The following is a 22764-nucleotide window of genomic DNA, read 5'->3' on the forward strand; positions in this document are numbered from 1 at the left end:
TGAGGTTACATTCTTTCCTGGGATTCTATGAACTATATTTTAATGTCCTTCAGTTATGAGAAGACATTTGCATCTTCCTAATTTTCTGGAGGTTTTTTTTTTTTTTGGTAGTTGGTCATATTTCACAAAATGTGAATGTTGTGATTTTTGACATTAAAAAATACATGAAATATTTTCTTCAAATATTTATCAAATTCTTTCTGACTATACAAAACTTGGAGATTTATATTTTGTGACTTAACATGGTGAAGATTATGTGAAATATAAGTTCTGTAAATATTATTTTGCCTGTTTTTTATTTTTTGTTAAAAATTATTTTAATTGTTGATATTTATTTTACTTTAAATGAGAAAAGACTGCACCTAAAATTCAGATTCTTGAAGGGGTCCGCATCATGAGGAAAAAAACTGTTTTGGCATCTTTTGCGATTTAAAAGACTGTATTCTTAAAGGAAGAACTTTTGAACATAGCTTGGCAGACTGGTCAGGGTTTGAGGTCACAGTCTCCTTACTTCTCACCACCTGACATCACACGTAAGCCATGACTCCTGACAGTTGTGAATACCATTTGGAGCAGTATCCACAAAACTTCATATAAATATTTTTCTGTATATTTTCATTTCTTTTCCTGAATACATTCCTCTGATTTTGTTGTAGGCTCGCAGGAAGGAGGTATTTATCCAGGAACGGTATGGGAGATTTAATTTAAATGACCCATTCCTGGCACTACAGAGAGACTATGAAGCAGGTGCCAGCGATAAAGAGAAGAAGCCAGTTTGTACCAACCCCCTCTCCATCCTCGAAGCAGTCATGGCACACTGCAGAAAAATGCAAGAAAGGATGTCCACACAGCTGGCTGCTGCTGAGAGCAGACAAAAGAAGGTATTGAGACTTTCCAATCGTCTTTCTTCCCATAACACAGTGTAGAATGAGGAGACCACTTCCGAGGTGGTGGTTTTGTTTTTAAATGCTGTATTTTCAGGAATGCAAAATACTGTCAAATTATGGAGACCCTTCTCAAATGTAACACTAAATCATAAAAGAAGTATGAAAAATTATGTTTCCCATAATAGTTGCTATGATGCTTTCATTAAAATAGGGATTTTTGGAGGGAGATTCTGTTTCCTAATGCCCTAAGGCATGTTTAACTCTCAATGGGTGATCCGGTAATGCAACCAGGACTGATCATACGGTGGCATCCCCAACTTTCTTTATCTAGCTTCTGTCTCCTATGTTTCTTTGCAATTAGAAATTATTATTTTTTTAAATGAAAATTGTATGAGAATAGAATGAAAGTTTGCTTAGTATATGCAATCTCATAACATGTCATTTGAAGTTCTGGTTCGTCTCAAACTCGCCTCTGGGGTCTGATGGTGTGTCTGCTGCAGACCTCCAGGCTCCTGCTCACATGTGTTTCATTAAAACCAACCTCCTCCGCCTGCCTCACCTCCCCCAGCAACACAAATACACATTTATTGCACTGAGCACACGCTTCAAAGAGTCCTAAGTGATGAAAGCTTTCTGTGATCAACCATAAGGAAATAGAAGTTTAAATTTTTTGTCCTTCTGATACACTGCTGAGACGACTGATTCCCTTTATTAGAAAAGAGTGAGGAAGACAGAGAAGGTAATGATGTCTGGTATGATTAGAATTAAAAGTAGTATGTTCTTCCAACCATTATTAAAACATAAAATAAGTCTTCTATTCGTCCTTTTCAGAGAATTTGTTATAGCTCACATTTAACACCTGATTAACAGTTAACGTAAATGTACTATACTATATAAATATTTATGATGCTGTCATTGACTGTGTGGGCTTTCTCCCTGTAATTATTTCTTTGCAGTAATATATATTTGCTGGTGCTCTGGGATAGGTGTTGAATAAAGCAAACCTTTGCTCAGTATGCACATGGTAGAAAACTGAAGCATGAGTAAATAATAAAGAATAGACGGTCTTCCCTGCATGTGAGACCGAAGCACACCGTTTTACTCTGGACTCTGCATACCATCTACAAAGCCCTGCAGACAACTACTGAGATCTCTAGAGCTTTTCGAAAATCCCCACAAACCACATAAGCTAAGAGCCAGTGTGTTTCCGTTGATGTCACTAAGGCTCACTTGTATGTCTTGGATGAGACACATTTCAATTACGTTCTTAATGTGTCAAATGAGCTATTTCATAATAAAGTACATCTGCTGGGGTTTGTGCTGTATTATCAAAAATCAAGAAAATATTTTGTTTTTGTTGTAGTTTTCATTCAGTATGTAAAATGCATGCTTTACCAAATTTTACTTCAGTTTTGCATTTTATCTATCGTTTGTCTTATAAGAGAGGAAAAAAAGTTGAATCAAAGCTTTGAGTTCAATTCTGAGTTGAATCAAAGCTCTTATTATCTAGTTGATTTTTTTAAAAAATCAGCTTACATCCTGTTTGTTTCTGAATGCCTGGGTCATTTCCAACCTGGCTGGAAGTGAAAGGAAATTGTTGCTGTCCTATGGGTCCTGAGAGGCTGGTATGGAATGAGCCAGTGATCTGTCTCCCACGTATTGCGGAGACACAGAGGTCCTTTATGGCCACACTGACTGGCTGCGCCGTCTCAGTGAAGGGTCTTTCTGAATGGCACTGCTACCTTTTGTCCCTAAAGGATATTCTATTCCAGTAGCTTGTAACGTGTGAGGAGAGTAACTGTTTGTACTCTTATCCCGGATCTTTATTTATGAAGAAAATAAGGTAACATAGCAGCTGATAAGATCAGAGTCATTTCAGTAATAAAATTACCTATCACCTCTACTCTTGAGAGTAAATATAGTAGTCAGACATCTTCAGGTCTCTTATATGTAGAATAAATGGCAGCTTTAGAAATCTAAAAGCATTAAGACACAGAAATCCTTTATTTTAAATGAACCCAGGTCATCAAATCACTGCCAGAGCAAAAGTCAGGGAAAGCAAAGGTCCCATTATCTTCAATTCAAGTATTTATTATCTGACACTGGGCAGAGCTCTGTGGTGATTCTAAGACATTTGGCCTGAACACTGCTCTGGTTGGCCTCTCTAGGCGGGGGAAGAAGCTTAGCACTCACTCATGCGTTGGTTCCTGCTGAGACTACTAATAGGAGGGTTAACTGGTAATTTGCCTGCCAGGAAAATTTGGGCAAGAGTCAATTTGGCAAATGGACTGAGCCTCAAGCCACTTTGCATAAACTAATGGGTAATCATCATGGGGAAATTTGCCTCTGGTAATATACCAGTTAGAGGCAGTAACCCAGGTGGTTATTATTTGGGTTTTTACTTTTTATCTTGTGCATCATCTGTTAATACAGCTTCTGTTCTAATTTATTTTCAGTCATTTTATTCATACATAGTATAATTTCTAGCCCAGAAATAGAAAACATCTTTTAATTTGAGCAGAGCTTATAAAAGAAAAAAAGCAAAAATAACAACCAGGAAATTCAGAAGGAGGCAGTTTTTTTCACCAGAGGAAAAACTCAAAGTAGTTCTGTGTATTAGATAGAGCTCCTTCTAGGTAGGGCTTCCCTGGTGGCTTTGCAGTAAGGAATCTGCCTGCAGTGCAGGAGATGCCAGTTCTGTCCCTGGATTGAGAAGATCCCCTAGAAAAGGAAATGGCAAACCACTCCAGTATTCTTGCCTTGGATCTCCCTTGGACAGAGGAGCCTGGCAGGCTACAGTCCATGGGGTCGTAAGAGTTGGATATGACCAAAGCGACTAAAAACAAAACAGAAACAACCTCTTAGGTGGCAGCTCAGTACAGTGAGGTCAGTGCATGACAGTAGATGCATCAGGCAGAATGTGTGGTCACAAGCGATTCCAGTATTCATGGAGTTCATCGGAAACAGCATTTATTTGTTGGCTTACAGCATGGTAGAGCATGGCTGGGGGAACTAGGGGACCAGCTCTTAGCAGCCAGCATCTCTGACAAATGCTCACTGTAGATCTAATCTGCAGTGGCTGATTGTTCTACTGAGCTGGATACTGAAGCTGGCTGACACCAGACAACACCAGTGCCATCACTGCTCTGGGTCTTGGGTATGCTTCCTCTAGCCCTGCTTCTTTTCGTCGCTCATTTCCTAGTTGATGCCTGAGAGCAGGTGCATTTGATTGGCCAAGCTCAGGCCACATGTGTTCTCCTTAGCTACAAGACCAGGAGAGCAACTATTGGCTGTATTTTAACTACCACAGGAAAGAACCATCAGTGCAAAATTTCCCTGACATAGAAAGGAGTTTCAGCTGCTAGACAACCAAAGAAATGATGAATGGACCAGAAAAGAGCAATGAAAACATGTATTTTATTTCATATGTCTCTTTCTTCACATTGTAAATAATTGTATTCATTTTGCTATTTGTACTAACTGTTTTCTGCTTTGTGGTTATAACATACAAATATAATTTAATTTTACATTGTTTTCTAGACTTTTGTTCAAGGATAACATGGTAGAAAAACATCTAAAATAACATTTTTAGGAAGAGTATATCAGAGTCTTTGCACATGAATGATTGTTTTCAACTCCTTCCTGAGTCTATTTTTGTATAACTCATTACAGTTCAAAATGCATTTTTACTCCCCAGGGAGCACTGTAGAGCAAGCATTAAGGGGAGCTGGAGACTGAGGTCTGCAGTTTTGAGCCAGGACGTATAGGGGAGAATAGTTTCCCTTATCCATGTCTTCTCTTGAAACTCTAGATCAAGAAGAAGGGGCAGATGAGAAGTACAGTGCCTAACAGCTGGCTGACTGGTTGTTACAGCCCCAGTAAGGAAGAAAATCTCCTACATCTTACTGTTATGTACTTGTTTACCAGGACTGGACAGTTTCCAGTGGGGGTGACCATGTAGAAAAGAGCAAAAGGGTGCAGTGAGTGTTAAAAGATTTGAGGGAGCATTAAGAAATATAATTAGATGTCATAGAAGTGTTTTGTGATTGTGACAGACATGCAGTCTGCTTCCTCATTTTACAAATGACCAGAACTGCTTTCCTCTCTCTTTTCCACTTCGAATTAGAACTAATTGCCTTTACATTGCTGCTCCACTCCCTCCTACATAGTTTTCCCTTTCATTCTGGAAAAACAGTTGTTTGGTACCTCTTCATTCATGGCTCCCAGTCTGGGTACTATTCTTGGAGGAACCACCCACTTTCTCACTATCAGTGAAGCTGTGTTGGCTCTTCTGAGCTCTTCCATACAACCTGCTGCTTTTTGCAAAAGGCTTTGGTGATACTGCTCCATGCAAAATTCCCCCTGAGCCATGACTTGAAAGTGGTTGTGAGTAGATATAAATTGGACAATAGTAGAGCAGAATCGACTGGAACTCAGTAATCTTTACACAAAGGACATAGTTCCTTCATAATCACAATAGAGTGCAGTTGAGTTGCGGGGGAAGTCTGTTCCTACCCCTAACCATGAGGTCCACAGAGCCTGGATCACTGCTCAAAACTGTCCCAGATTTGGCCTCTGAGAGCCCTTTTAAGCTACTCCTTTTGATATATTCCCATAATTCCTACAGCACATTCTTTTTACAGAAGGATTTTTTTTTTCTTACAAGCTCATCATACACTTTTCTTATCGCAAACCCTGGGATTAGCTATTACATACAGAAACTGTTATTTTCATTCCTTTCTAATGGAAAGCAGAAATGAATCTAAAGCTAGGAAATTATGCATACTTATCATATTCATAAACATTTTATATACACACATATCTGTATCTTTATTTATCTATAGTGAGTTCATACTTATATTGACACCTCTGATTTTAATCCAAAACCATAGGGTACATTCTTATCCTTTATTCAGAACTAACGTCTCCAACAGTGAGAAAGCTGTCAGCTATTATGCTTCACTATATTACTCATTTTCTGCAGCCTAGAACACACAGAGCTTCCCTGGTACCTTGGCTGGTAAAGAATCCGCCTGCAATGCAGGAGACCCTGCTTCGATTCCTGGGTCAGGAAGACCCCCTGGAGAAGGGATAGGCTACCCTCTCCAGTGTTCTCGGGCTTCGTTGGTGACTCAGACTGTAAAGAATCTGCCTACAATATGACAGACCTGAGTTTGATCCCTGGGTTGGGGAGATGCCCTGGAGGAGGGCATGGTAGCCCACTTCAGTATTCTTGCCTGGAGAATACCCATGGACAGAAGAGCCTTAAGGGCTGTGGTGCATGGGGTCGCAAAAGGTCAGACATGACTGAGTGACTAAGCACAGCACGACACAGAACACAGAATCCATAGCACTGTAAAAAAAGCAAAAATGCAAACCTGAAAATCACTATTGTTTATCCCTTTTAAAGAGATATTTACATTAAATCTCACATTAAAGTAATGTGCACATTTGCATAAGTGCACAAATTGATGTTTTAAAAATGCATATACTGTGTAACCTGTACCTCTTAGAAGATAGAAAATATTTCCATTACCACTGAAAGTTTCCTGCAGTATCTTCTCAATAATTATCTCCACCACTTCAGGCAGCCACTGAACACTCCTCTGATTTTTTTTTTTTTTATCATGAATTAGTCCTGTCTCTGTACTGCAACTTTAGGTAAAAAAAGATGACTGCAATTAAATAATGAGCCTTCTGTGTACAAACTGTACATCTTTCAACTTTGTTTTTATTTATGAAAATTGTCTTGTCTGTTCTAGATTGCTTGTATTTCTGTGAAAATTTTCTTTGAAAGTTTTCAGGGATGAAATTTCATTGACCTTTAAATACGTTGAGAATTGATATCTTTAACAATATTGAGTCTTCCAATCCATGATTATGGTATTTCTCTTGATTTGTTGAGATGTTTATGGTTTCTTTCAGCAGTGTTTTATTGTTTTTAGTTTAGTAGTGTTAAATGTCTTTTGTTAGGCTTATTTCTAAATATTCGGTGCTATAATAATCACATTATTTTTGCCAAACATTTGTTGCTAGTGTGCAGGTACTCAGTTGATTTTTGTATGTTGACATTGTATCCTGTGATCTTGCTAAACTTGCTTGTTAGATTTGGCAGTTATTGTGTATATTTTATATGATTTCATAGGTAAATAAGCATGTTATCTGTGAATAAAACCCATTTTAATTCTTCCTTTCCAAATTGCCTGCCTGCCTTCCCTTTCTCTTTTCTCCATCATTTCACAGACCAGAGCCCAGAGCCATCAGAACAATGTTGATTAGAAGCAGTGAGTCAAGACTTCAAAAGCCTTTCCTTTACTTAGGGAGAAAACAGGCTGTTTCATGGTTAAGTATGATGCTAGCTGTGCTTTTTTATAGATGTCTTTTATCTCATTGAGGTTTCATTCTATTCTTTGTTGAATAGTTTTTATCATGAATGGATTTTGAATTTTGTAAAATGGTTTATCTGCATCTGTGGCTGTTGTTATGATTTTTCTCTTTATATTGTTAATGTGATAAATCTTACTAATTGATTTTCAAATATTAAACCAACTTGGATTCCTATAGTTAATTTCAGTGGGTAGCTTTTTATCATTCTTTTTAAATATTACTGGATTCAGTTTGCCTGTATCTTGCTGTGGAGTTTTGTGTCTGTGTTCATGAGTGGTAATTTTTTCTGTGAATTTTAAAATAATTGTTTTGATATGAAAGTAATTCTGGATTCATAAAGGAAATTGGAAGTTTGTCCTTCTCCGTTTTGAAAGAGTATATATCAGTTTGGTTTTGATGTTCGGTTGAAGTTACTAGGAAATCATATGAGTTGAGGGTTTTCTTTAGGGGAAAATTTTTATTTGTGAATTCAGTTTCTTTTGAAGATATAAAGCTATTCCATTCTTTTACTCCATTTTATGTCAGTTCTGAAACTTGTATGCTTCAGAGGAATGTGATTTGTTGAATGTTTTGACGGAAGGGTTTTCATCGTTATCTTTTTAATATTCATTTCATAGTGATACCTCATCCTTTATTCCTGTTATTTGTATTTTTTTATATCTGTTTCTTAATCTGTTTTTTAACAATGTTAATGATATTTTAGATTAAAACCAACTTTTGGCTTTGTAAATTTCTCTATCATTTGTTGTCTCTTATATTTTCATTGATTTCTTACCTGTGCCTATTTCTTACCTTTGTTATTTCTTTCTTTTCACTTTGTATTTTGTTCACTTAACTTTTCCTAACCTTTTAAGGTAACACTTAGATGATTAATTTGAGACAAAACTTTTTAAAAAAATTTTACTGAAGTATAGTTGACTTACAATATTGTTTAATTTCTGTTCTGTTAGCAAAGTAACTCAGTTATACATTTACATATTCATTTTCATATGCTTTTCCATTAGGATTTTACCCCAGGATATTGAATATAGTTCCTTGTGCTGTACAATAGGGATTTGTTTATTCATCCTATACATGATAATTTATATCTGCTAAGGCAACATTCCCGGAGAAGGCAATGGCACTCCAGTACTCTTGCCTGGAAAATCCCATGGACAGAGGAGCCTGGTAGGCTGCAGTTGAGCCTGGTGGGCTGCAGTCCATGGGGTCGCTAAGAGTCAGACACGACTGAGCGACTTCACTTTCACTTTTCACTTTCATGCATTGGAGAAGGAAATGGCAACCCACTCCAGTGTTCTTGCCTGGAGAATCCCAGGGACGGGGGAGCCTGGTGGGCTGCCGTCTATGGGGTCGCACAGAGTTGGACACGACTGAAGTGACTTAGCAACAGCAAGGCAACATTCCTATCCGTCTCTCCTCCAAGTCTGCTCTCTGTGTCTGTGAGTCTGTTTTTGTTTTGTAGATAGGTTCATTTGTGCCATACTGTAGAGTCCACATGTGAGTGATATCATATTGTATTTGTCTGTTTCTTTCTGACTTCCTTAACTTAATATGATAATCTGTAGGTCCATCCATCCATGTTGCTGCAAATAGTTTTGTGTAATCCTTTTTGATGACTGAGTCATATTCCATTGTATGTATGTACTACATCTTCTCTATCCAGTCATCTGTTGATGGACATTTAGGCTGCTTCCATATCCTGGCTATTGTAAATAATGCTACTGTGAACTTAGAGGTGCATGTATCTTTTTGAGTAAGTTTTGTCTGGGTGTATACCCGGGAATGGGATTGCTGGATCATATGGCAACTTTTCTTTTTAGTGTTTTGGGGAACCTCCATACTGTTTTCCATAGTAGCTGCACCAATTTACATTCCTACCAACAGTGTAAGAAGGTTCCCTTTTCTCTACACCCTTTTTAGTGTTTATTATTTGTAGATTTTTTACCAGTGGCCATTCTAACTGTTGTGAGGTGGTGCCTCATTGTTATTTTGATTGGCATTTCTCTAATAATTAGCAATAACAAGCATTTTTCATGTGCCTGTTAGACATCTGTATGTCTTCTTTGGGAGACAACTCTTCTAAAGCAATTTTCAATGTAATTTTCTATGTATTCTCTGCTTTATCTGCCTTTGAGTACTTCTTTTTCACTGCATCCAACAAACTTTGATATATTATTTTTATTTTCAATTAGCTCAAATGTTTTCTAATTTCCCTTGTGATTTCTTCTTAAACTTCTCTACTATTTAGAAGTGTGTTTTAATTTTGAATTTTGGGGTGTTATTAATATCTTATTGTGATTTATAATTTAATTCTCCTGTGGTCAGAGAACATGTTCTGTAAGATTTTAGTCTTGTAATTTTTTGTTGGTTTTTAATAGTGCAACAAGTGCTTCCTCTGTAGTCCTTGGGTATTCTGTTCCATAGCATCCATCAGGCCAGGTGTTTTCCATAGTGTTATCCACAGCTACTGTATTCCTGATGATATTTCAATCCAGATCTTTAGCAAGATATGATTGTTATTAGAAATTTGTTTATTTCCCCCTTTACTTCTGTGCGATCTCGCTTCCTGTATTTTAGAGAATGCTTCAGCCATCGTCTATAATGCAGTTTCTCTGTGTGTAATGTGTGTTGTTCTCTGGCTGCTTCAAGGTTATTTGTTAGTTTTGTTTTCGTCGGTTTTACTATGATGTGCCTAGTTATGGTTTTCTTTATATTTATCCTGCTTTGGGATTTCTGAGCTTCCTGGTTTTATATATATATAAATATATATATAATATATAAAATAAATATATAAAATAAATATATTTATTTATTTTTTAACCAAATTTGTGGATTTTGGCCATATTTTCTTTTAATATGTTCTTTTTTCCCCGTTCTTCTTCTCCTTTTGGAAATCCAGTTGTGTGGAATTTAGATGCCTGTATGTTGTGCTCCAGTGAGATGCTCTTCACTCTTTCCGTTCGCTTTACTGTTTCTCAAATTGGATACTTCCTTTTGCTCTGTTTTCAAATCCATTGGTTTTTTTCTTTCCTTTTTAGTTTTCCTCTTTCAAATCTTCTATTAAGCTCATTAAGACATATTTTTCCTTTTTAGATATTATTCTTTTAGAGATTTTCCATTTGTTTCTAGTTTCCATTCCTGTGCCAAGACTCCCATTTTGTTCCATCACCACAACTGTGTTTTCTTGGAAAATGGCTGCTTTAGGGTTCTTGTCTGCTAATTCCAGTAGAAGTCGTCTTAAGCTCAGTTTCTATTTGAGTACATTTATCTTGTGGATCACTTAAAACTTTTTTTTGCATGTCCAATAATTTTTTATTGCATACTAGACATTATGGATGATGTGGTACAGAGACTGTGGAGTCTGTTATCTTCCAAGGAGTGTAAGTAGTTAACCTGATTAGATTCACAGTCCAAACTCTGACTTTTTGCAGTTGGCAATAGCTGAAATATTTGCTCATTTCTGTTAGTCACTCAGTAGTAACCTCTGTGGTTAAGTGGAGACTCTCTCCTGTGCTTGCATGCTAAGTCACGTCCATCTCTTTGCGCCCCTGTGGACTGTAGCAGCCAGGCTCCACTGTTGATTGGATTCTCCAGACGAGAGTCCTGGAGTAGGTTGCCATGCCCTCCTCCTGGGGATCGTCCCGGCCTAGGAATCAAGCCCATGTCTCTTTCATCTCCTGCACTGGCAGGCAGGTTCTTTACCAGTAGTGCCACCTGGGAAGCCTGGACTCTCTCATACAAATGTTTAATTTAAGAGTCTACCAATGACACTGGTGAGGTTAGTGGCAGCAGCTTTCATTTCATCCTCTGGTTCCTCAGGCCAGCATCGCAGATGCTTTGTGCTTGAGCTCTTGCTGCCAGTGCTGTCAGGACAGGGGATATTCCTCACTTGAAAAGCTGCCCAAGGGCAAATCTCATCCGATGCTGTTGGTTTCTTTCTAATGGGAGGCTGTACTCCTCTCCTATTTCTGTCAGTTTTATTGCTCTCCAGAGCCTTCAAACAGGTATTTTCTTAAGTTTATCATTATTATCTGCATGACCAGGTAGTCTAATAAAAGTTGTTTCATCATTACTTATAGTGAAGCTTTCTCTGATGTACTTGGCATTGTTGTAATTACTGTCTGACTTATAAAGACATCATCTATGTGTTTAGTACAGCCCATTCTCTAGCTCTTTGTTTGCATGTAAATGTAAGGGAAAACACTGAGCCAAACTGACATTTTGAAATAGCACAAAGCTAACATTTTGTAGTGCTACACACAATGGCAAATACATGTGTTGCCTTGTTTAATCCTGTAATGTAATCACTATTTTTGTTCTATTGTGCAATTAAGAGAACCCTCCTTTAGAGGGAAAACTTACCAAGGTTACACAGCCAAGAAGGTGGGATTAGAACTTAGTATTGTACTTCTTGGCTTCCCAGGTAGCACAGTGGTAAAGAATCAGCCTGCCAATACAGAAGATACAAACACAAGAACTTTATCTTTGGGTCAGAATAGTCAAGGACATTTTTAAAATATAAAAATTATTTTTTGAGTGTTGGAGTACATTTATATGCTTATTGGAAGGAGCAGATAGAGAGGGGGGTGTTTATACAGAGCAGTGTGACCACTAATGGAGCAAGTCAGAGGTGACAGGAATAATGAAGTTAATTGTTGAAGAAAGTCTGACCTTCAGCAGTTGGAAACATCTTTCCCTTGGAGTGAAGGGAAGGATGAATGGATTGATATGGCCATAAAAAAGCTTAAGGGAGGAGACAGGATGTGCAGGGAAAGAGTTAGTCAGAATGTTCTTGATCAAAGAGTCTGTTAGGGGAGACTGGGAGTCACTTGAGTGAAGTATTGGGGAGAATGACAGAGGTTTAAATATCCCCTGAAATAGTAAATGGTAGAGGAAGCTAAACAGAGTTAGGCAGAGTGATTGATGATTGGGGCTCAGAACTCAATTGAGTTGGGAGCCATGTGTAGTAGGTATATCAATTATGTGATTTTCTCTGTGCTCTGCTATCTACAGTGAGATTAAAAGACTCATGTTTGTCTGAGATAGGATTTATAAGGCACGAATGATGGAAGAACAGAGATAAAAAGAACAATGGCTGCTTTTCTAGAAGTATAGTTTTCTGTTTAGATACCTGAGATTAGTTGAGTTGGAAGTCTCTTTGATTCTAAAATGTAAGAGATTAAAGTTGTTTCAAAAACAGAGTGAGATGACCCAGTATAGAAACACCATGGGCTGCATGTGTGGTGAGGAAAACTTGAGACAGTGGGGGCTGTAAATGAGTGCCAGGATCCTGACACCGATTCACTGGACTACATCAGGGAAATCACTAGCTTGTCCTCTATTGGGCTGTTCTGTAAAGTGCAAGTAGCCCTTAAATTCTAGAAGACAATGTTTGTTTTTTTCCACATCGAGGTAGATTATGAAAATCATATTTTAAAAGTAGGATGAAAATTGACCTGATTTGTGCTTTTTTCCTACGTCGGTTGCTATAAGAATTTGGAAGGGGGGGGTTAATACAAACCTATTGAGTATTTTCTCTATACTTCTGGCTTTCTGTATGTCTTCCATAGCAACCTACTTTGATGCATTTAGAAGAATTAAAAGTGCTTTAGCTATGAATAAGTTGAGCTTTCTGTGAGGCACCCAGATGAATAAAATACAGGTATAAATCAAGTATAGGGCAGCACTATTGTTCCTCAGATATTACCTAATCTACTTATGAAGGCAAACCCCAAATTTCATATACAATAGAGTGTATGTGTGTGGACAAGTGTCTGATGATTCCTGATCACCTCTTTATAGGACCTATTGCAATGCTAGTCAGTGACTTCTTCACAGCCAGAAGGATCCCCAAATAAATGAATAATGCCTCTGACTGTCCACTGGGCAGTGAGCCATTCTTTGCTTTTGGTCTCGTGTCTGACTAAGGGGGATGGAGTAGTGGATTTAATGGTGAGGAACAGGAACACATTCCCAACTGATGGATCATGCGAGCATTTCCTGTCTCTGTTACTGATTACTTAAAGCCAAGTTAAATAATTACTGTCTCTCTTGAGAGTATATTTGTGTTTAACCTCTGAGGGTAGGTGAGTCCTTCCATGTCTTTAATCGGGTAGATCTGCTTTAACCTTGATTATCTGTAAGCCCCTTTATGGACCACCATGAAGACATTGTCTCTAGTTGGGAAGACAAGGCATGTGGGCCTGCTTGGCTGCTACAGCCCAGCTTGAGATATATCCCTCACAAGCACTTCATGGTGCATTCTCTGGAGAGAAGTGAGAAACCTGGGTGAACATGTTAGAATTGTATCTGTGTATCAGAAAGGCCCTCCCTCAGTTGTTTGGAAGATTGATGTTTCTATGAACTGTGTTAATTTCATTAATTCAGACACAGCAGCAAAGAAGCCATAGTCCCTGCCCTCATGAGTCCTGTTCTAGTTGGGGGTAGGCAGGTGCCAACCACAGGGTGATTCACTGAAGGATAGAAAGGACTGTCATTCACAGGATGGTGAGGGCAGCCTCGCTGTGAAGCTGACAGTTGAGCAGAGGGCGGAAGGAGTAAAAGAGCCAGGCTTTTGTGCCATTGGGTGTTTTGGTGCTTATTAGAAAAGGCCAGGTGGAGGTAAAAAGGTTTCTAAAAGCTCCTCCTCTGTGCTGATCAACTAGGCAAATATTGTTTTGGGAAGCCTAAATCCTAGGGTCTGTGGCTCAATGAGCAGACAGACCCTTCTCCTTAAGGAAAAAGTGCTCTTCTTTCCAGGCAGATGCAGCCCCAGGCCTGGGCAGACACTGGTGAGAGCTGGATTTTGGTTACTCTCACCCTGGCAGTACCCTAGTCCAGCATTCTTAAGTGGAGAATCCTGTGGATGAGGAGCCTGAGGACTACAGTCCATGGGGTCACAGAGTCAGACATGACTGCACATCTGAGTACCCTTGTAGCCAACCACCCTTGTGCAGTACACAAACTCCTCAGTGCAGGAGCCCTATGTGACGGGTCATGGCGGAATTTCTATGCAGGCAGACAAAATCAAAGACCCTGAGGCAGGATGACATTCAGGAAACATCAGGGAGACCAGTGTCATGGGACCCAAGTGGGCAAAGGGGAGCTGAAAGAGATGAGGTCAACTTGGGGTTCGCTGATACTGATTATATTTTTTATTTATTTTTTTGGTTGCACCACGTGGCATTTGAGATCTTAGTTCCCCTACTACTGTTGGAACCTGTGCCTCCTGAAGTAGAAGCACAGAGTCCTAACCATTGGACAGCCAGAAAAATCCCATGACTATATTTCTAATATTTCTTATATATGAGTTAAAATAACTTTCATATATGATTTTACATGATTTTTTCAGCAAATGTTCACTTGTAAGCTCAAAGTAGATTGACCCCCCCCCAAAAAAAAGCTAAGTAATATGATTAGCAAGTATAGGAGTTTAGAATTTAACTGAAGTCCTCTATTTTCAGCACTTTTCATTTTACAGTGCCTCAAAGATTAGTAATTCTAAGGCATTAAACATTAAAAAAAAAAGTTCTCTACCAGAGTTCTGTTTTTACAGAAGCAGACCTTTCTGAACTATATTGTGATTTGAAGCATCAGATTACCCTTCTCCTTTTCTATAGTTAACTTACATTAAAAAAAGTTTTCTGTTGCTATGATTGAGATTTTTTTAAATAAAACCATTAACATCTATTTTCTCATTTTAATGAGTCTCTAAAATATTATCCATCATCTCCCAACTCATTTCAGAAATGTGGCGCTTTAGCTGACCCAAACCATAGAGTTGTTACAAAGTTAATACAAATCTCTCCCCATGTGTGGCTGAAAAGAATCCTCTGCCTATTAATCAGGGCTGTCCTGTGCATTTCTTTCAGCTGGAGATGGAGAAGCTTCAGCTCCAAGCACTTGAGCAGGAGCACAAGAAGTTGGCTGCCCGCCTGGAGGAGGAGCGAGGCAAGAACAAGCACGTGGTCCTGATGCTGGTCAAGGAGTGCAAGCAGCTCTCTGGGAAAGTCCTAGAGGAGGCCCAGAAGCTGGAAGAGGTGATGGCCAAACTGGAAGAGGAGAAGAAAAAGTCAAGCGCGTTAGAGGAGGAACTCGCCACGGAGCAACGAAGAAGCACAGAAATGGAAGCTCAGATGGAAAAGCAACTCTCGGAGTTTGACACGGAGCGGGAACAGCTTCGTGCCAAGCTGCACCGAGAAGAAGCACACACGACTGACCTCAAAGAGGAGATAGACAAGATGAAGAAGATGATCGAGCAGCTGAAAAAGGGAAATGACAGCAAACCCGGCCTCTCCCTCCCCCGGAAAACGAAAGATAGACGTTTGGTCTCCATATCTGTGGCAACAGAAGGACCAATGACAAGATCTGTTGCGTGCCAGACAGACCTAGTGATAGAGACTGCCGAGCCCGTGAAGAAGTTGCCTTTGACCGTGCCTGTAAAGCCTGCCACGGGGAGCCCCCTAGTCTCCGCCAGTGCCAAGGGGAATGCCTGCGCCAGTGCCGCCTCGGTCAGACCGGGTATCGAGAGGCAGGTTTCCCACGGTGACTTGATAGGCTCCTCTCTGCCCACTGCCCCGCCTCCAAGTGCAAACAGAATTGAGGAAAATGGACCGAGCACCGGCTCCACACCAGATTTAGCCAGTAGCCCAACCCCACTACCCAGTACAGTTTCCCCGGCCTCCGGGCACACGCCCACCCCGCCTCCGCACAGTTTACATTCACCGTGTGCCAACGCGCCTCTGCATCCGGGTCTGAACCCACGCATCCAAGCGGCTCGATTTCGATTTCAGGGCAGCAATGCTAATGACCCAGACCAAAACGGAAACACCACCCAAAGCCCTCCATCCAGAGATGTCTCTCCTACAAGTCGTGACAACCTAGTGGCCAAACAACTTGCTCGGAATACTGTGACTCAAGCACTGTCGAGATTTACAAGCCCTCCGGCGGGAGCGCCCCCGAGACCTGGAGCGCCCCCCGCGGGGGACGTTGGCACCTACCCCGCGGTCGGTCGAACCAGTTTAAAGACTCCTGGTGGGGCCCGAGTTGACAGAGGAAACCCTCCTCCCATCCCTCCGAAAAAGCCAGGGCTCTCCCAAACTCCTTCTCCACCGCACCCCCAACTCAAGGTGATCATGGATAGCAGCAGGGCCTCCAGCACAGGGATCAAAGCTGATAACAAAACTGTGGCTGCGCCTCCTTCCAGTTTGCCACAAGGGAACAGGGTAATCAATGAGGAGAATCTCTCTAAATCTTCCTCCCCTCAGCTGCCACCAAAACCATCCATAGATTTAACTGTGGCACCCGCAGGCTGTGCCGTTTCAGCCCTGGCCACATCTCAGGTGGGTGCCTGGCCTGCTGAAGCCCCGGGACTGAGCCAGCCTGCATGTTCAGAAAGCTCCCTTGTCATTCCCGCCACCACTGCCTTCCGCTCTTCCATAAACCCTGTCAGTGCCTCACCCCGTAGAGCAGGTGCCTCTGACAGCCTCCTGGTAACAGCATCAGGTAAAGGGATTGAAATGGCATATCCTTCTTTAAGAATGTGGCCTGTCACTTGCCTTCATTGCCCTCACATTGCCTTAAAACTTTTTTTTTTTTAATATTTTTTTTTCTATTTCTTTCCCTTCTTTTTTTTTTTTTTTTTTGGGTGTGTGTGATTTTCTTTAAAGGCTCCAGGGTATGGTGATTCATCTTGCTATATGAATTGCGGTTTTGTTCTGCTGAGTGCTTTCTTCTTTTAAAAATAACCTGAAAGCAGTGGTTTGGCGCACACGGAGACCATTAATTTAGAGAAACTGAAGCATTTCCATGGGAGGAAAGACTCGTCCTTCTTATTAAATATTTATCTCACAAGATTTCACTATTAGTGAGCCATCTCCAGGCTTATTTGAAAGAATGCTTTCAGGTAGTTATTAACACTACAGTCTACTTTGGATTATCAAATTGATTAGAGGTGTTCTGTAATTGCTATATTCTATGTTTTAATATCAGATTGGTGTTGCCTTTTTTAACCTCAAAAATAGTGCGTGTGTTTATAAACCTCTGCTCGAAGTTTACTTCAAAAGTTGTTTTCTTTGTTTAGAGCTAACACTTAAGCACAGATGGGTAACATAGCACATGGGCTGTATTGGAGAAGGTTTCCAGTGCAGACGTGGCTTATAAAGTCACTGAACCTGGGACTCTTGAACAGTGAGTTGATAAAGAACTAGATTTTTCCCTTTTTGTTTTATAGTGCTAAAGGAAGCATTGCTTTTTATTGGCATTTGTTCTTCACTGACTAAAAGTGGCTCTAAAATAATGTTACAGTGCCATAGTTTTGATGAAACTTTGCAGGGGTCTCTCCTACCCTAGGATGTTAGTGCTTGGCAGAGGCTGCTGGATCTGAATGAGAGAGAACTTTAAGAATTAAAGGAAGATTTGAGCTGTGTTGTTTTTAAGATGTAGGGAGAAGCATAGGAATAAGAAAAGAAGGTAGCACTGTACTTGCTAATTATCAGGTAGTGAGAGCAGTGTAACAGGACTGATTTATCCAGTTATAAGCTGTCTCCTAAATGTTCAACTCCTTGAGAAGTTAGGTTCATACAGTAAGGGGCAAAATTGGAAATTGGAAACAGCATGGATTTGATGTTAGGCAATGGCACCCCACTCCAGTACTCTTGCCTGGAAAATCCCATGGATGGAGGAGCCTGGTGGGCTGCCGTCTGTGGGGTCACACAGAGTCGGACACGACTGAAGCGACTTAGCAGCACCAGCAGCAGCAGGTCTACATTGGAGTCTAGGCTCTGGCATTTGCAGCTCTGTGTTTTGGGTGATTTTTCGTGAACTGAGCAAATTTTCTCATCCTTAATATGGAGCTTATGCTGTGCATATTGGGGAATGTGGCTGTTAGGATTTAATATCATAACACAAAGAACGCAGTATTGAGCTTAGAGCAGCATGACTGATGAACAAATAGAGTAATATTACTGCTTGTATTTTGAAAATTTGCTTTAGAATTGACTTCTGTGTTGCTTTGTGATATCTTATTTTTTAGTCCAAAATAATACTATTGAGCTGGATGGCCTTTCTCATGGCCCTTTTCCATCAAGTTAAATCTACTTGGAGGAATTTTTGCTACTATTCAGGAGCATCAAAGAATGTGCTGTATGGACTTAAGGTACTCACAGAACACAAGTTCCAAAAATGTTTGGAGCCCTGGCAGTGCTGTTGACATAAATACATGGACTATAAAACACAAAACACTTCCTGTGATATATAAATTTTGTCACTTTTTAAAAAATACAGAGCCATCTTTGCTTTGTACCCTGATGCTTTGCCAGTGGCTGCCTGGGTCATTACTGTGTTCCGGGGTTCAGCTCCTAGAGCCCTTTGGTTTCAGTGGAAAAGCTTTAAAATCAGGATCCATGACTGAAGAATGTTTTGTCAGCAAGATGTAAGTTAACCTCTAGAGTCATAGAATTCCACTATATATTCACTAAAATGACCTATCTAGGATTTTGGATAAAGGAATCATAGCTCCTTGGGGTGGGGCGGGGGCGGCGGGCGCGGGGAATGCCCTTGCTTGTGTGTAGAAAGCAAGAGAAAATAAATTGTAGAACCAAAGAAACAGCAGTCACAGAAGATCCATGAAGCTGGTTCCTCTTCTCTGATTTTCTCTTCTCTGATTCTGCAGTTCGACCACTGCAAGGTTACTTTTGGTGGCATAACAGCCTTCCATGTCACTTGATTAGAAGATGTAGTTTATTAGGAGAAAAAAGGAGGCAGTGGAATTTGTTTAGGTATCAACAAGCATTTGCTGAACATCCAGCCTACTACAGGAGATAGGAATGTTATTATAGTTAACATAGTTGGGGTGTTCAACTCAGCTGTGGATGTAGGTCAACTGAAACTTTGCAGATAAGGTAGAAGATTTCAACTCTCTTTCCACTTAGATGCCCCCCTTTTGGCTGCCATGCCGTTGCAACTTGGGAAGCACCAGAGTGCCCTCCATCCTGCTTCTTAATCTGCCTTGCCTGGGTGAGCATGTACCTCTCCAAAGCATAGGCTCATTGAAGGGTTTTCATCTTGTAATAGTTACTGGTGTCACTGTGATCACTAAGTAGGAAACAGGGACACTGCACCTACCAAATACCTGGTGGATATGTGCTCCAGGGTCAGTGGTGAAAAGAGCACTGGGCTGAGTGCAAAAAGGCAATGTTGGTCCATTTCTGCTCCTTTCTAGGTATTACCCTAAAGAGCAGATTCTCTCTGAGTCATTAGTTTTTTCATCTAAAAATGAAAGCACTGAACCAAAAAAGTAATAATAGTTCCAAACCAAAAATATGTGTTAAACTTGCCTGTTGAATTTTTCAAGTAGTAGTTCACCACCTCTCCCTTCTTGGAAATCGAGATCCCATTATCTTTGAAACCCTAAAAATCTACATTTCTATGTCAGCTTATATCTATGATAAAACAATTATGATTAAGTTAAAGCACTGAAGAGAATTGCAATGACAAAAGATATCATTTTGATGAATTGTTTTGTACATTAACTCAGCCCTTTTAAAGCCAAATGTAAAATTTTTAAATAACACTTTATGGCCAAATGTTAAAATTTTTATTATTTAAGTAAAATTTAAATAATTCAAAATTTTTAGAATTTAAAGTTCCAAACAGCTTAGAACTTCTTGCTGCTCCTGAACTTGCCACACGAACACATTAATTGTTAGATGAACAGAAGCCTAAACCAAAAATCACTCCGGGCAACTGAGTTTCCATACCCTTGGAATTTTTTTTTTTTTTCCTGTTTCTTAAAAAAGTTGTTTGATGCATTTTATTTGATTTGGTTCAGATTTTTTTCCTTAGGTAAACATGCATTTAAAAAATTCTTGTCCATGTTTGATTGGCTTAAAGACTAAGTCAGAAAATGAGATCCCTCTGAGCTATGAACGAGATTAACCTTCTCCACACTCTGAAGCTGATGCCGGAAGCTGTTCTCAACTCCTTTGCTATTGCACGTTCTGTCTGTTCCCTTCATCACTGCATGTTCTGCAAGCTGCTCACTTTTACTAATGTTTGCATATGATTCTGTAGAGCTGAATGACCTTTTTCTAGCATCATTAAAGTAGCTATATAACTGCAGGTCTGTTCAGGTATTACTTAACCATTACTTAACCAGTCAACTAAATATTATAATTTTGAGTAATTGTGGGGAATTTCAAATGAACAATAAAGTCTTATGGTGAAGTTTTATTTTTCCCAAATTTATAACATTATTTATTATAGTAATTTAAGCTTGCTGAGCCTGGAGAAAATTGGAAGTGGTAGTGGAGATAAAAAGTGTACTTAAGAATACATTTAAGAATTTTTAAACTTTAAGAATACTTGGTATTTATAAAGCGATTTTCATTTTTAAAGACTTTTTCAATATATTTAAAAGAAGAAAATAAGAATTGATATATATTCTTCTGGAGTCTTTCTATTACAGAACTACAAGATTCTTGGGTGGTCTAAAGATTGAGAAAATTTTTGAATAAAGTATTTTGTCTTTAAGATAGCTTAGCATTAGAAATCAGGTTTCCCAGGAAATTATATCCATAATTGAATATTTCCATAAAAAACAGTTAAAATATATTTATATTTTAATTGTCCCCAATGGCTAGAATCATCTTAAAAAAAGAAAAATGAAAACAAAACTCAAAAGAATGGCAAACTATTTAATATTTACCTGTTAATATTCCTAAAAGGATATCAAGAACTGAGGACCGCCCCACCCCCGGTTTGAGTTGGAGATACTGAGAGAGAGGGGATGGGGGTGGAGGTTGGGAGGAAGGAAGTGGGGGAGATGGACAGACAGGAGTGTGGGCCATAGTCCCTCCTATTCCACAGAGAAGCACAGTACCAATGCCTTCAAATTGCCTTTGTGTTTGCTTTGCAGTCAAGGTTTCATACCTTGGTATTTATAATTTCTCTGTTTATCATCCATTTCTAATAAGTACTGATTTAATTTTTGTGGGCTTGTTTTTTTGTTTGTTTTTAAGAAAATACAAAAGGTAAAATGTACCAGAGAGGAGCCTTCTTGTAAGTATGAAGTAAAAAATGTTACTTTTGTAAGAAGAGCTAATGAATATCAATGGGAAAATATCATAAAGTTTAGATAAATATCTAATTTTATGAGCATTTGAATTTTATGGTATTATAGTCTGAGTAAAAGCAATAAGTTACCCAGAGATCCAAATAATTGAAGATATAATATCCAGTTTCTGATAAGCAGTCAGTTTCATTTGTTGAAACTGCTTTGGTGTTTTTCTGAAGAATTTTTAAAGTTCTGAGGAATACTTTGATATTCACCTTTTTAGTACTTACTGAAATAATTTAAGGTCAGTAATTTAAGATTCAATGATAAGTTTATTATGTATTAATATAACACCTGTGTACTCAGAATATTATCCTGGTACCGAGGTAGTAAAGATGCAGGGCATAGTAAAGATCTACCATTGTATCTTACGACAGAGACTGTTACTAGACAGATGTAGAAAGTGTACCCCAGGAGTGAATATGTGCACACATACCTCCATATACACATCAACTTTACTTTCAGATTTTTGGGGCTTTACTTTCAGACTTTAAGGAAGAAGGAAAAATGACTTATTTTGAAAGTTAACTATATTTAAGCCTAAAATACACTAAATACCTATATATTACATTAAATAAACATTTTTACTTTACTGTTTTTACAGCCTTTTGATCAAGGAAGAATTCAGAAAATTTTCCATGCTATATGCAGCCGACTTCACACACTTAACAGATTCTCTTCTAAAGCTGCTAAATACTGATGAGAAATCCTAACTATGATAACTCTTATGACTTTTGTTAAAATTATATGGTAGAGTGTCCTGTTTTGTTAGCTGATTAAAAGTTTTTGGTACAAAATGTGAAGATGGCCAGATGATACAGTCTTCCATTGTGTATTGAATATTTGTCCTGGTATAGTCTATATATGTTGTGCTTCTATTAATACTTAATAGTTGTTGGCCGCCCACTATTTTTCTCTCCAAATAAGAGAATTCAAAGAATGTAAATATTCCTTCACGGTATTTGGTCCATCTCAATGGTTTATATAAAATTTATAAATTAAGTACCTTGGAGACATTGTAGAAAAAAGGAAATTTTCTATTTCTTAGAATTATTTCTATCTTATGCCTAAAGATATATTTCAGTTAATAACAAAACTGAGAAAATCTGTACATAGTTTTAAAATTCAGTTTGTTTTTAAAACAAGACAGCCTTCTTGTTTCCTGAAACCAATCACCACTTTAACACTTATCTGTACAAGACTCACAACTAAAAATAATTTGTCACGATGTATATTAATTTAACTAGCAGCAGATATAAGATTGAAATAACAGTACAGATTTATGCTAAAGTAAATATTAACAGATTGGTCATATTAGAAACCACATAATCCTCTAAGGGTATGTGTTCATATGTCTGTGTGTGTGTGTAATTTGGA

At 38.9% G+C, this 22764-nt stretch overlaps 1 protein-coding gene across 1 annotated transcript in view; it reads left to right on the top strand.

Annotated features, from left to right (window-relative positions):
* CTTNBP2 (cortactin binding protein 2) overlaps positions 1-22764 on the top strand; it is a 164379-nt gene that overhangs the window by 66032 nt on the left and 75583 nt on the right. Inside the window, exons 3-4 of the mRNA XM_040259872.1 lie at positions 657-881; positions 15146-16778. Of these exons, the coding sequence (XP_040115806.1) occupies positions 657-881; positions 15146-16778 (1858 nt within the window). The remainder of the gene's footprint in view (positions 1-656; positions 882-15145; positions 16779-22764) is intronic.

The sequence above is a fragment of the Oryx dammah genome, unplaced genomic scaffold, assembly GCF_014754425.2.
Source record: "Oryx dammah isolate SB20612 unplaced genomic scaffold, SCBI_Odam_1.1 HiC_scaffold_18, whole genome shotgun sequence".
Lineage (NCBI taxonomy): Eukaryota > Metazoa > Chordata > Mammalia > Artiodactyla > Bovidae > Oryx > Oryx dammah.